Here is a 14,483-nt window from a genome sequence, read left to right as displayed (position 1 = left end):
CTCTACTCTGCTGAGAACAGAAAGAAGAGGAAACATGTCGTCAAAACATTTCAAAACATCAAGTATCGTTTGCTTGCTTAAGAAAATATATACATACAAAAACAGCAAACAATGTATTTCGTTTCGAAATCTAGGACCGGTGATGGTTTACTAACCTCTTTTTTTAAGGTTACGTCAACACAAGTAGCTGGCATTGTCAGAGGTTCACCCTCCATTGTTGCCTTTGACGATGCCAGCCACTCGTGCTGGCGAAACGTCAGAAAAATCACTAAGCAACGTCGACCGAAGATCCCGAGACGAAAGCCAACATCCAATACATCAACAAGTGGGCTCTGAAGGCACAACAGTTTTGTTCACCAAACAATATTCAGAAGACAGTAGCAGCGCATTTTTACTTTATCCTTTGTACCTTTCAAACTGTCAGTTAACACACAAAATTATTTTTCTCATTCAATAGACCTGGCATTTTTTGCTGCTGGAACAATTATACTTCTTACTTATGGACAGTGCAGGCTTCTTCTTTGGCCAAGTACGACTACTGTAAAACCAAACTGCCATTTTTCGATTTTTGGTCTGTCTCGTGGAAGGACACTAGTACGAAAGATATTAGGACCGTATACAACCTTTGGAATGTGCCATTAAAACAAAGCAAAGAATAAAATAAAGATTAAGAAGAATAAAAGCACAAAATCCATTACTATAACACGAATGGTAGCGGCGAGAATTGGTTAACTTCCGGTGTTAGCTGACGACGCCACAGACCGTTGTTTCTGCGATACTCGCGATTTCAGAATACGCTTGTCACAGTCAATAGATCACTGACGGCACTGCGCCAAACGAGACGTGATTGGCGGCTGATTTACCAGCAGGTACGTGACGCGCTCCCACCAAAACGTCGCTCGTCTAAAATGGGCTGTGTTGCTGGCGGGAGCAGTCCGGACCGCTGGCAGTCAAATGTCACTGGTTTAAAATAAGACAGCAGCAGTAGTACGCGTAGTACTCACCGCGCCCACCAGCAGCGCGCCGGTGCTGCCCCTCGCGGCCATCTCGTTCAGCCTGCAGATGGCGGGCGACTGACTGGTCGCGAAACCACGGACGCCGTCTGTCCGCGGGCAGCCGTGCGGAGCGTCCGCGCCTCCCACCAGCAACCGCTGATTCACGCGCTCGCTCCGAGACACGCCGCCGCTGTTGCGTACATCGTGAGCAGGAGTCAAGGCCGACGGCCGGGCCACGCGCCTTGGGCGCTACTCAGGCAAGCCGACTCGCTGTGAGGCGGCCAGCCAGGTGCCGCAGTCGTCTTCCTTCTGTCAGCACGCTGACTGTCGTTGTCGATTTTCTTTAGTTGTGGGCATCAGTCCGGGGACCGGTTTGGTGCAGCTCTTCAGCCAAGTACATCCTGTGCAGTCGTCTTCATCTCTGCATAACTACGGCAAACTACGTCCATATGAACATGCCTACTGCATTCATCCACTGGTCTTTCTCTGCAATTTTTGCTTCCCACATGTGATTTGCTTTCTTGGCCAGGAGATCTTGAACACTGTCCGACTACCAGTTATTCTAGTTCATTGCTAGATGTTTTGCCAGTCTAGATGAGAATTTAAAAATGACGCCCCCTTTTTTTACTGCCATTGGTCTCCTCGATATCTTCTGCCCATCCAATCACCACCAACAGCCAACGTCATAACAATGCAAATCCCCTATTATACTTTTAATTATTAAACTAAGGTGACCAGACGTGCTCGTTTTCTGGGGACACTCCTCAGTTTTCATGCTTTGTTCTCAATTCCTTTTAAACCAATTACGTCCCATCGATAGACAAGTCATGTCATTATCTTCCCCACGACGACTACCGCAGTCCACTTCACCCCTCCGCCGCCCCACACCGAACCCAGGGTTATTGTGCGGTTCGGCCCCCGGTGGATCCCCCAAGGGAACGTGTAACACCAGACGAGTGTAACCCCTATGTTTCCGTGGTAGAGTAATGGTGCTGTACGCGTACCTGGAGAACTTGTTTGCGCGGCAATCGCTGACATAGTGTGGCTGAGGCGGAATAAGGGGAACCAGCCCGCATTTGCCGAGGCAGATGGAAAACCGCCTAAAAACCATCCACAGACTGGCCGGCTAACCGGACCACGACACAAGTCCGCCGGGTGGATTCGTGCCGGGGACCGGCGCTCCTTCCCGCCCGTAGTCCTTGTTATTACTTACTTGTAAGTCAAATTTGAAGAAAACGACAGCTAATTTGAGGAAAGACAATGTAGTTCTTTTCTCGTGATGCGAATCTGACAGAGACACACTTACACAGACACCTTATCCTTTAGATGAGTACAAAACCTACCTTGTGAAGACATGATCGACGACCCAGAGGAAATAACAGTAGAACAAAAAACATCAACAGAACCATTCAATACAACTGACGCTTGACAAATGAGCTGTAGACACAAAAACAATAAGCGGTGGTGATGGTGGTGGTGGGGGGGGGGGGGGGGGGGAGTATGCTATAAAATCCAAGCCAGTGCACTACCCAGCTCCAATGCTTGACAGAGATCAATCAAGGTCAGACACACTGTGTTTACTTTCGTCGAACTAACTAAAGACTTTTTAAGTAACTCATCTGTGTACTTTTGAAAACAATTCGGTGTTTTAATATTTCGTCTGTTACATTTTTCTCCTCATTTCCTCATGTTTATTTGTTTGCTGTTTGATCTGAAATTAACTTTTGCCGCCTTTTGCCGCCCCTAAATTTTTGCCGCCCTAGGCGGCCGTCTAGGCACTCAATTCATTTGGCGTTACCCAGGGTGCACCACGGGGAGGCGAATTAGCTTTTAGCACAGTGGTTTTACAATCTTTCTTAGACCATTACCCCTGAGTGTAATTAGACATTAGCTAGTACCTCGCCCCCAACAACCCCCCCCCCCCGCCCCCCGGCCGTCTGTTGCGCCCCCTCCCCCACATTATCACCAACTTTAGCACCATATAAACTGTAGAATGAAAGACTTTTCTTTGAACACTTTTATTCTTTAAATGATGAAAGACGAGTGATATTTCGTTTGTGTGCGTGTTAGAAGTGAAAGACGAAGGAATTCGTGGGGCATCTCAAGTGCTAACCTCAATTCCTTCAAAACAGAAAATAAAGCTAACTATCAGCAAACTTCCCCCTCGTCTCTACTGTGGCATTTGCTTGACCTGCACACTGCAACGTCATTTAAAATCAACCAAGTTAAAATGTGTGCACTATACTTATTGTTTGTTAAATTATTTGATTGCTGCACTCCTTACCTCTGAACTGGCAGAAATTGAATGACTTCAGGCTGTTAATGCTTTGTGCCTGACCACAGCCACTAATAATAATAATAGCTCTATAGTAGACCTTGTGTAGCTACTGCGGTGTCGTGCCGTCAATTAATTCATGTATCTGTTTCGAAGCAAGAAATGAAACAATCTCTGGACTACTGCGGGTACCATCTACAGCTCGGAAAAGACATTTTCTTGAGATCTTTAGCATTTGTTACGGGTATGTTTCACTCTTATCATTAGCGATGTACAGGACAAAGCACAACATAAGTGTGTAGTGGGTGGACTGTGTGCGGAATCTGTAACCTCCAACGCATTGATGTTACTAACTGAGAGAAAGTAATTATTGATACTTCCTGGCAGATTAAAACTGTGTGCCGGACCGAGACTCGAACTCGGGACCTCACAGAAGCTCTTCTGCGAAGTCTGGAAGGTAGGAGACGAGGTACTGGCAGAATTGACGCTGTGAGGACGGGTCGCGAGTCGTGCTTGGGTAGCTCAGTCGGTGCCGACACGGTAGCTCAACGTGTTCGGTCAGAGAGCTGGCTGGTCTCTGTAATCAAAAAAACTGAGTGAAAGCGTCAGCAACGAACTTTAACGGATATCATGTGACGTTCACTACGATCAAATGCAAAAAAAAAGTTGGTAGAGCACTTGCCCGCGAAAGGCAAGGTCCCGAGTTCGAGTATCGGTGCGGCACACAGGTTTAATCCAAAAGGAAGTTTCACATCAGCGTACACTCTGCTGCAGAGTGAAAATTTCATTCTGGAAAGTAATTATTGATAACTTATATAATAAAAATTAGAATTTTGTAAAATTGTGATAATATTAATGATCTTAAAAAATAATTTAGTTTCGTGACTGAAACAGAATCGAATTGTTAAGTTTTTACGCCTCATAAAATTTCATTTTACCCATCAGGGGGTAATTACCCCCAGGCTGGGAACCACTGCATGTACATCGCTGATATGCCTGAAATATTTAAAATTTGGATATGCTGACGATTGGGCTATGGCCACACAGCATAAAGACATGGAGGAAACTGAAAGCACACTGACATACCCTCTTACCACCACGAATAACTACTTCCGGGATTGGAGGCTATTGCCAAACCCAACAAAGACAGTACTTACGTGTTTTCACTTGAATAATAAGACTACAAATAAAGAAGCAGCGATTTGTGTTAACAACCATTTACTCTCCCATAATATGACATCGAAGTATCTGGGGATTTAACTTGGATAGGATCCTCAGTTACAAACAGCAGCTGCCAAAAACAGCGGCTAAACTCCGAACCAGAAACAATTCACGGCGAATCATCTAAAATTTGTCCCGCAAATATTGCGGAAAAGGGAAATGCTATTGATGTGCAGTTTTCAGAGAATGGACAGGTAGTCAGAGGTTCCTTTGTTACCCAACCAACAGATTGTAAAAATGGTTGAAATAGCTCTGAGCACTATGGGACTTAACTTCTAAGGTCATCAGTCCCCTGGAACTTAGAACTACTTAAGCCTAACTAACTTAAGGACATCACACACATCCATGCCCGATGCAGGATTCGAACCTGCGACCGTAGCGGTCGCGCGTTTCCAGACTGTAGCGCCTAGAACAGATTGTAATAATACTTAGGATGTGTATCTTTGTGCAAACATACATTTTTTTAATGGAACAGTTCCTACTGACATTAGGAAACTAAAAGTAGAATAAAGTAGAATGACAGTGGTGTTTGTCGCAGAAGTCTAATGTGAGCTGTTTGCGATATATCGTATTTTGAAAAGTTTCCACACCGACAATTCTACAATACCTATGGTAGAACACACTAAAGAACAACGCAAGTGCATACACTAATTATGTGGATTCTGCCAGTATCGAGGCGACTGAACATCACAAGTTGTGCCGGTCGTTGTGGCCGAGCGGTTCTAGGCGCTTCAGTCCGGAACAGCGCTGCTGCTACGGTCGAAGGTTCAAATCCTGCCTCGGGCGTGGATCTGTGTGATGTCCTTAGGTTGGTTAGGTTTAAGTAGTTCTAAGTCTAGGGGACTGATGACCTCAGATGTTAAGTCCCATAGTGCTCAGAGCCATCACAAGTTGTGTTCAAACTGACCACCGGCAGCGGCAGTACACACTTCCGGTCTGACATGGAACGACCACTGCACACGTGCTAGCTTTACAGCGCGGATGTGCGAGCAAGCTGCAGTGATACGTCGTCGCATATCGTCGGTTGCAGTCGGCACACTACGTCATCAAAAGTATCCGGACACCCCCAAAAGCATACGTTTCTCATATTAGGTGCATTGTGCTGTCACCTAGTGCCAGGTACTTCATATCAGGGACCTCAGTAGCCATTAGACATCGTGAGAGAGCAGAAGACGGCGCTCCGCGGAACTCACGGACTTCGAACGTGATCAGGTGATTGGGTTTCACTTGTGTCATACGTCTGTACGCGAGATTTCCACACTCCTAAACATCCCTAGGTCCACTGTTTCCGATGTGATAGTGAAGTGGAAACGTGAAAGGACACGTGCAGAACAAAAGCGTTCAGGTCGATCTCGTCTGTTGACTGACAGAGGCCGCCGACAGTTAAAGAGGGTTGTAATGTGTAATAGGCACACATCTGTCCAGACCATCACACGGGAATTCCAAACTGCATCGGGATCCGCTGCAAGTACTGTGATAGTTGGGCGGGAGGTGAGAAAACTTGGATTTCATGGTCGAGCGGCTGCTCATAAGCCACACATCACGCTGGTAAATGCCAAACGACGCCTAGCTTGGTGTAAGGAGCGTAAACATTGGACGATTGAACAGTGGAAAAACGTTATGTGGAGTGACGAATCACGATACACAATGTGGCGATCCGATAGCGGGGTGTGGGTATGGCGGATGCCCCGTGAATGTCATCTGCCAGCGTGTGTAGTGCCAACAGTAAAATTCGGAGGCGGTGCTGTTATGGTTTGGTCGTGTTTTTCATGCAGAGGGCTTGCACCCCTTGTTGTTTTGCGTGGCACTATCGCAGCATAGGCCTACACTGATTTTTAAGCACCTTCTTGCTTCCCACTGTTGAAGAGCAATTCGGGGATGGCGATTGCATCTTTCAACACAATCGAGCTCCTCTTCATAACGCACAGCCTGTGGCGGAGTGGTTACACGACAATAACATCCCTGTAATGGACTGCCCTGCACAAAGTCCTGACCTGAATCATATAGAACACCTTTCGTGTGTTTTGGAACGCCAGCTTTGTGCCAGGACTCACCGACCGACATCGATACCTCTCCTGAGTGCAGCACTCCGTGAAGAATGGGCTGCCATACCCCAAGAAACCTTCCAGCACCTGATTGAACGTATGCCTGCGAGAGTGGAACCTGTCATCGAGGCTAAGGGTGGGCCAACACCGTACTGAATTCCATCATTACCGATGAAGGGTGCCACGAACTTGTAAGTCATTTTCAGCGAAGTGTCCGGATACTATTGATCACATAGTGTATGTCCTTGTAGCTTTCCCCACACAAAAAGTCTACAGGCGTCAAATCCGGGGAACGGGACGGCCAAGGTCAGGACCTCTGCGTCGAATCCACCGATTTGGAAACAATTTCTGAAGAAATGCTGTAGTACTAGGTGCACTCTGGGCCGGACAGCCGTCACGGTACCACAGGTTCCTCCTAGTCTGCAGAGGAGCGTCTTCTAGCATTGTGGAAGATGGTCTGTTAGGAGGCTGCGATACCTCGGGTCCCAGTCCGGCACAAATTTTCATTGCCGTCATTCGATTATGCACATGATGGTTCTCCATATTTGCAACTGCGAATAGATTTCATGCAGAAACAATACAATTCAAAAGCTATGTAGCACAACCTGAGGCTCTACGGCATCCATTCTACGTGCATCTGTCCTGGGGCTCGTAAAATCGACGTGGAATTGAATAGCACTATGAGAATGATATCTGGGACAACGAAAACTGGACCTGTCCATTGGCTGCCTGTACTTACAAGCAGAGGCGGCGACGTTGGGATCACGGATTTATTACAAACTTTGTTCACCTTTAGTAGGGCATTAAAACACCATAATATGCTAGCAGTAATGTGCACCACTCTGGCAATTCTGAGAAAATTTCTAGATAAGTTTTACCCGCCTATCATGTAAGTGATGTATCTGTGCATAGGTGTCGGACGTTAGAGTTCATGGTGGTCAAGTGGAAGCCGACACGGTAGCTGAGCGTGTTCGGGCAGAGGGCTATTTGCTTTCTGTAATAAAAACACTGAGTGACTGGATCAACGATGAACCCGAAGAAATACAATGAATTACAAAAAAGAAAAAAATGGTTAGCGTTCGAGCTTCGTAAGACGAACGTGTATGAGGCGGCTTTCGCTCAAATCTCCATTTTTGCAGTACAAGTGTAAATTATGTGATATTAAAAAAATTGCACCTACACTATTCGTTCTTGCTACGTTAGCAATGCTCACCGCTACGTATGTTAACTGCCAAATGGGGCCTGCCTGTGTGTCTGCAGCTCGAAGCGTTGAGGGACAAGGTAATTCTGGGTACCTCACCAGATTGCATTGAAACATCCCCTTAGAAAAATTATTGAATTACTGTGCTGATAAACCTCTTACGTTATTTAATTTTCAAACAGCTGAGCAGAACTGAACGTACTCAGGCATTTCTCTCTTTACTTATCCTGATCAACACTAAACTGACACACAATATTTTTAGCGCAATGCAATCTGACTTTCAATAATCCCTACAAAAGAATGGCCCTGACTAACAATAACCTATACCTTTCATGAATCACTTACCTCACAAAAATCTTCGTTACTCGAACTACTGCAATACAGCGAGCGCCAATACTGCCAGCTAAATAAAAGATTCTAACTACTGAAGGCACTAACTACTGATAGGCATAGTTAGCAAATGAAAGATTTTGATAGAGAACAAACAATGTATTTAACTTAATAATATTCAAAAGTCATCATATATATATATATATATATATATATATATATATGATGACTTTTATATATATATATATATATATATATATATATATATATATATATATATATATGATGACTTTTATATATATATATATATATATATATATAGAATGAGATTTTCACTCTGCAGCGGAGTGTGCGCTGATATGAAACTTCCTGGCAGATTAAAACTGTGTGCCCGACCGAGACTCGAACTCGGGACCTTTGCCTTTCGCGGGCAAGTGCTCTACCATCTGAGCTACCGAAGCACGACTCACGTCCGGTACTCACAGCTTTACTTCTGCCAGTATCTCGTCTCCTACCTTCCAAACTTTACAGAAGCTCTTCTGCGAACCTTGCAGAACTAGCACTCCTGAAAGAAAGGATATAGCGGAGACATGGCTTAGCCACAGCCTGGAGGATGTTTCCAGAATGAGATTTTCACTCTGCAGCGGAGTGTGCGCTGATATGAAACTTCCTGGCAGATTAAAACTGTGTGCCCGACCGAGACTCGAACTCGGGACCTTTGCCTTTCGCGGGCAAGTGCTCTACCATCTGAGCTACCGAAGCACGACTCACGTCCGGTACTCACAGCTTTACTTCTGCCAGTATCTCGTCTCCTACCTTCCAAACTTTACAGAAGCTCTTCTGCGAACCTTGCAGAACTAGCACTCCTGAAAGAAAGGATATAGCGGAGACATGGCTTAGCCACAGCCTGGAGGATGTTTCCAGAATGAGATTTTCACTCTGCAGCGGAGTGTGCGCTCGGTCGGGCACACAGTTTTAATCTGCCAGGAAGTTTCATATCAGCGCACACTCCGCTGCAGAGTGAAAATCTCATTCTGGAAACATCCTCCAGGCTGTGGCTAAGCCATGTCTCCGCTATATCCTTTCTTTCAGGAGTGCTAGTTCTGCAAGGTTCGCAGAAGAGCTTCTGTAAAGTTTGGAAGGTAGGAGACGAGATACTGGCAGAAGTAAAGCTGTGAGTACCGGACGTGAGTCGTGCTTCGGTAGCTCAGATGGTAGAGCACTTGCCCGCGAAAGGCAAAGGTCCCGAGTTCGAGTCTCGGTCGGGCACACAGTTTTAATCTGCCAGGAAGTTTCATATCAGCGCACACTCCGCTGCAGAGTGAAAATCTCATTCTGGAAACATCCTCCAGGCTGTGGCTAAGCCATGTCTCCGCTATATCCTTTCTTTCAGGAGTGCTAGTTCTGCAAGGTTCGCAGAAGAGCTTCTGTAAAGTTTGGAAGGTAGGAGACGAGATACTGGCAGAAGTAAAGCTGTGAGTACCGGACGTGAGTCGTGCTTCGGTAGCTCAGATGGTAGAGCACTTGCCCGCGAAAGGCAAAGCTCCCGAGTTCGAGTCTCGGTCGGGCACACAGTTTTAATCTGCCAGGAAGTTATATATATATATATATATATATATATATATACAGGGTGAGTCACCTAACACTACCGCTGGATATATTTCGTAAACCACATAAAATATTGACGAATCGATTCCACAGACCGAACGTGAGGAGAGGGGCTAGTGTAATTGGTTAATACAAACCATACAAAAATGCACGGAAGTATGTTTTTTAACACAACCCTACGTTTTTTTAAATGGAACCACGTTAGTTCTGTTAGCACATCTGAACATATAAACAAATACGTAATCAGTGCCGTTTTTTGCATTGTAAAATGTTAATTACATCCGGAGATATTGTAACTTAAAGTTGACGATTGAGTAGCACCACTCCGCTGTTCGATCGTGTGTATCGGAGAGCACTGCAACATACATCGCGTTTCTACAGAATGGTCTGCCAACGTTGCTCGAAAATGTCCTACTGGAAACGCGTCGACGTATGTGGTATCAGCATGATGGTGCACCTGCACATTCCGCAATTAACACTACGTTGACCCTTGACAGGATGTTCGACGGGCGTTTCATAGGACGTGGAAGATGCATAAATTGGCCAGCCCGTGCTCCTTATCTTATACCTCTGGACTTCTTTCTGTGGGGTACGTTAAAGGAGAATGTGTACCGTGATGTGCCTACAACCCCAGAGGATATGAAACAACGTATTGTGGCAGCCTGCGGCGACATTACACCAGATGTAATGCGGCGTGTACGACATTCATTACGCCAGAGATTGCAATTGTGTGCAGCAAACGATGGCCACCACATTGAACATCTATTGGCCTGACATGTCAGGACACACTCTATTCCACTCCGTAATTGAAAACGGAAACAACGTGTGTACGTGTACCTCACCCCTCATGGTGATGTACATGTGCGTCAGTGAAAAAGAGCGATAAAAAGGTGTTAGCATGTGGACGTAATGTGCTGTTCCAATCTCTTCTGTACCTAAGGTCCATCACCGTTCCATTTGGATACCTACGTAATTCGGTGCTCTCCGATACACACGATCGAACAGCGGAGGAGTGGTACTCAAGCGTCAACTTTAGGTTACAATAACTCCGGATGTAATTAACATTTTACAATGCAACAAACGGCGCTGATTACGTATTTGTTTATATGTTCAGATGTGCTAACAAAACTAACGGGGTTCCATTTAAAAAAACGTAGGTTTGTGTTAAAAAACATACTTCCGTGCATTTTTGTATGGTTTGTATTAAACAATTACACTAGCCCCTCTTCTCACATTCGGTCTGTGGAATCGGTTCGTCAGTATTTGATGTGGTTTACGAAATACATCCAGCGGTAACGTTAGGTGACTCACCCTGTATATATATATATATATATATATATATATATATATATATATATATATATATATATACAAAACATTACGCCATGTTTCTGTTCGCGTAATGAGGTGCGAAAGTTTTGCTTTTCTGTGTATAAAATTAGCTGCATACCGCCCAACGAACGTGAATTCACGACAAAATGAGTAACAGCCCAGTACACACCAAAACTGGATCCACAACACTGCCGCAATCCCAATTGTATGACTCTGACATATTTAAGTTCACGTTTTAGTATTTGTTTACTAACAACCACTTATACAGTTGCAGATGACATGATGTACACCGAGGAAAACGGTAACGTAAAATTCTGTAACGTACAATAAATAAGGTAGTAAAAAAATATCCACGGAAAACCATATTTAAAAAACAAACAGTGCAAATGTAATAATGCCTTACAGTGTTTTATAACTATGCTATTTTCTGAATATTTTAGATTTAAAGAACACACTGTAAGTAAATAACAAAAAGTGTTTTTCATCAAGGCGGATTTCCATTCCCAAGTTGTTTCTTTTCTACGCAAGCATGGACCAAATGGAAGAGTTCCAAGATAAAGTTATTTCTAGTTTGTTCATTGCTATTATTTACACACAAAGTAAAAAAGCAGGAGGTGGTAAGGTACAAGAAAACTGGTGTTTTCAAAATTCAAACAGTTTATTTTTAACAAATTGACATCTTATGTGTTACGTACATCACTGATTAAGAAATAAAATACATTTTTTCAGTGCCTGCCTAATTGTTTTCCTGTGCAAATTGGCATTGCATGTATCTGCAATGCGGTGACAACGAATTTTAATACCTCTTTACACTAAGTGTTTACAATCAAATAAGCATGACTCGCAAGGAAAACATTTTCAATTAAATGCTCTTTCAATTCTGGGAATAAATCTCGGTGCATCACTACTGGCACAACATTTAATATAATGTCATTGACCACGCTGACTTTTGAAAGTACGTTACTAGATGACAGAACTCGCAACCGTATTAGCTTCTCTGTCTCTCTGCATACAGTAACAATACCTGTTGACGGCATTATCAAGCCACCATTATCTTTTCTTCTTAACAAATATGAGTACTGCATATGTTCCACATTAAATAAACTATGTATGCAAGTGTTGCAGTTTAACTTGTTCGCCATATGTTTGACATCAAATCCTACAATATAAACAATCACATTGCTAGTATATTCAGTTAGGTTCTGGGACAATAAGACACAATCATGATCAGACAGTGTCTCCACATTTCCTTCTGTATGGTAGTACCTTCTGTTATTACGAAACTCTTCTGGATCATGTGAAGCAGATTTGTTTTTCTCAGACCAAGGCAGGACACATGTGATATCGTAAATTTGACAATTACCACTTGCATTATGTTTAACTTCATTTGAACGAAGAAGATTTATGTATGCTGCTCTAAACTGGAGGTGAGATGGATTGTTATTCAACCTAATGTAGACCTAACTAAAGAAAAATATATTTACAGATGATCATGGCTAACCTTTTACATCAGCAAATATTTCATCTTTTTTGTTTTTATTACATCATTAAACAATCCTTTGACAGTTTCACAATGTGCTAAAATCCCTAGTATTGCTGTCTTTCTGTTACCTGTGCACAAAAGCTTCCCACTTGAATCCTTGAGGGATGGGGTGATTTGCATCCCTGAGCGAATGGATTTTTGGAGTTACAAATTTTTGGTCAAAAATAAGACAAACGTCTGCAGTTCCTTCAGCCCCTGAAATTATTGTAATTTCAAGTCACAGCGTAAATGGTGTAGTGCACTACTAACTGAAGCACTTAAAACTTGAACTTTACTTTCATCTACTGCTGATAAAAAATTAAGAAGTAATAATTTGATCTTATCTGCAAGACGAAGGCCCCTCTTTTCTTCTATGGAATGAAGTTTTCCAATGTATTTCCAAGATACTTTTCTTCCACTCCTATCAACTAAATTCTTAAATGTACCAAACATATTTCTAATTTACATTACCATATGGCACGGATCAAAAATAATGTATACAATATTACCTGAAACAGGATGAGAGAAATAGGGCTTCATATTGTCAACTGCAATAGTTGCACCTAACGCCTTGGCCATTCCAATATTTGTTGAAAGGCCATCACAAGTGACAGCTAATACAGTCACATCTACATCATGTAACACTACAATGGCCATTTCAACAATGGTCCTCTTCCCATAGGCAGAAACACTATCAGTCACGAAGTACTCTTAGGGGTCTTCCAATGGTCATTAACTTCTACCGCCATTATAAGCCCGTTTTATGCGAGCGACCTTCTGATCAAAAACCGACTGCCCGGGAAATGTGCGCGTCACGTTCTTGCGTGTAAATCATCAGCCAATCACGTCACGAGCGGGCCAGTGATGTCAGTGGTCAGTTGACTCTGCCAAGGGTGGAGTTCTCAAATCTTTAGTATGCTACAGACTGCGCATGTGCAGAAACAGCGGACTGTGCGGCCGAGTTGCTAACATCGGAAGTTAACCTTTCCTCGGCAACACCTTTCCTGTTATACGAGGGGCCTTCACTAAGTAATTCAACACATTTTTTCTCCCCCAATTTCGGTTGAACAAATCCTGAATTTGTTTTGGGTCATCGTGGAATATTCCTGCTTCAGCCTCTTCAGTTTCATGAAATTCCGATAGGTGGCGGCGCTATACGTGGCCTTCAAAATGGCGTCTATAACGGAGGTGCATTCCAAGCAGACGGCCATCTTGGAGGTTCTTTTGGCGCAAAATCACAGCGTCGCAGATATTCATAGGCGCTTGCAGGAAGTCTACGCAGAGCTGACAGTGAAAAAAAAAACGGTGAGTCGTTACGCGAGGCTTCGGTCACCATCGCAACAAGGCCGTGTAAACGTATCCGATCTGGCGTGAGCCAGCCGGCGGGACACAGCTGTGACTCCTGCAATACTGCAACGTGCAGACACTTCCATTCGCGGTGATCGACGGATCGCAATCAAACATCTCGCTGCTCAACTGGATGTGTGTGTTGGTAGTGCTCAAACAGTCATGTTTAGATGTTTGCAGATGAGAAGCTGTAGATTGTGTAGCAAACGTACAGCTACCAACATAAACATTCAACAGCTTCATGCAGGGTACGTAAACTAATGCATACTTATCATTTTCCAAATAACGTGTAAACGCACAATGCATCACACCCGTAATACATACGTCAACTGTGTACTGAAAACAAACCATGTATAATATTTCACAACAATCACTTCGTTCACTAATGTAAATATTTTGTACCAAATGTTTTCTCTAAATGTTAATATGTGATAACAGTTTTACAGAAACGAAATAAAGTAACCCACTGAAGAGAGCACAACAAGTTCTGAAACATGTCGGGGCAAAACAAAAGTCCAAAGGTGTCTTGCATAAGGCGTAACCGCTCACCCAACGCCGTGTAAGTTTTACAGTGAAACAGGACTCAGTGTAAGCGGTTAAGCATCAT

General features: G+C 43.8%; 1 protein-coding gene across 1 annotated transcript in view; it reads right to left on the bottom strand.

Annotated features, from left to right (window-relative positions):
• Positions 1 to 13,186, bottom strand: part of LOC124616606 (venom dipeptidyl peptidase 4-like) — a 424,228-nt gene extending 411,042 nt beyond the window's left edge. Inside the window, exons 1-3 of the mRNA XM_047144927.1 lie at positions 13,039 to 13,186; positions 12,619 to 12,745; positions 1,005 to 1,185 (exon numbers count right to left, since the gene is read on the bottom strand). Coding sequence (XP_047000883.1) covers positions 1,005 to 1,185; positions 12,619 to 12,745; positions 13,039 to 13,186 — 456 coding nt within the window. The remainder of the gene's footprint in view (positions 1 to 1,004; positions 1,186 to 12,618; positions 12,746 to 13,038) is intronic.
• Between the last annotated feature and the right edge of the window lie 1,297 nt (positions 13,187 to 14,483).

The sequence above is a fragment of the Schistocerca americana genome, chromosome 5 (assembly GCF_021461395.2).
Source record: "Schistocerca americana isolate TAMUIC-IGC-003095 chromosome 5, iqSchAmer2.1, whole genome shotgun sequence".
In the NCBI taxonomy this organism is placed as follows: domain Eukaryota; kingdom Metazoa; phylum Arthropoda; class Insecta; order Orthoptera; family Acrididae; genus Schistocerca; species Schistocerca americana.
Note: the sequence above shows the minus strand (reverse complement) of the source record. Positions and strands in the feature narration are given on the sequence as shown.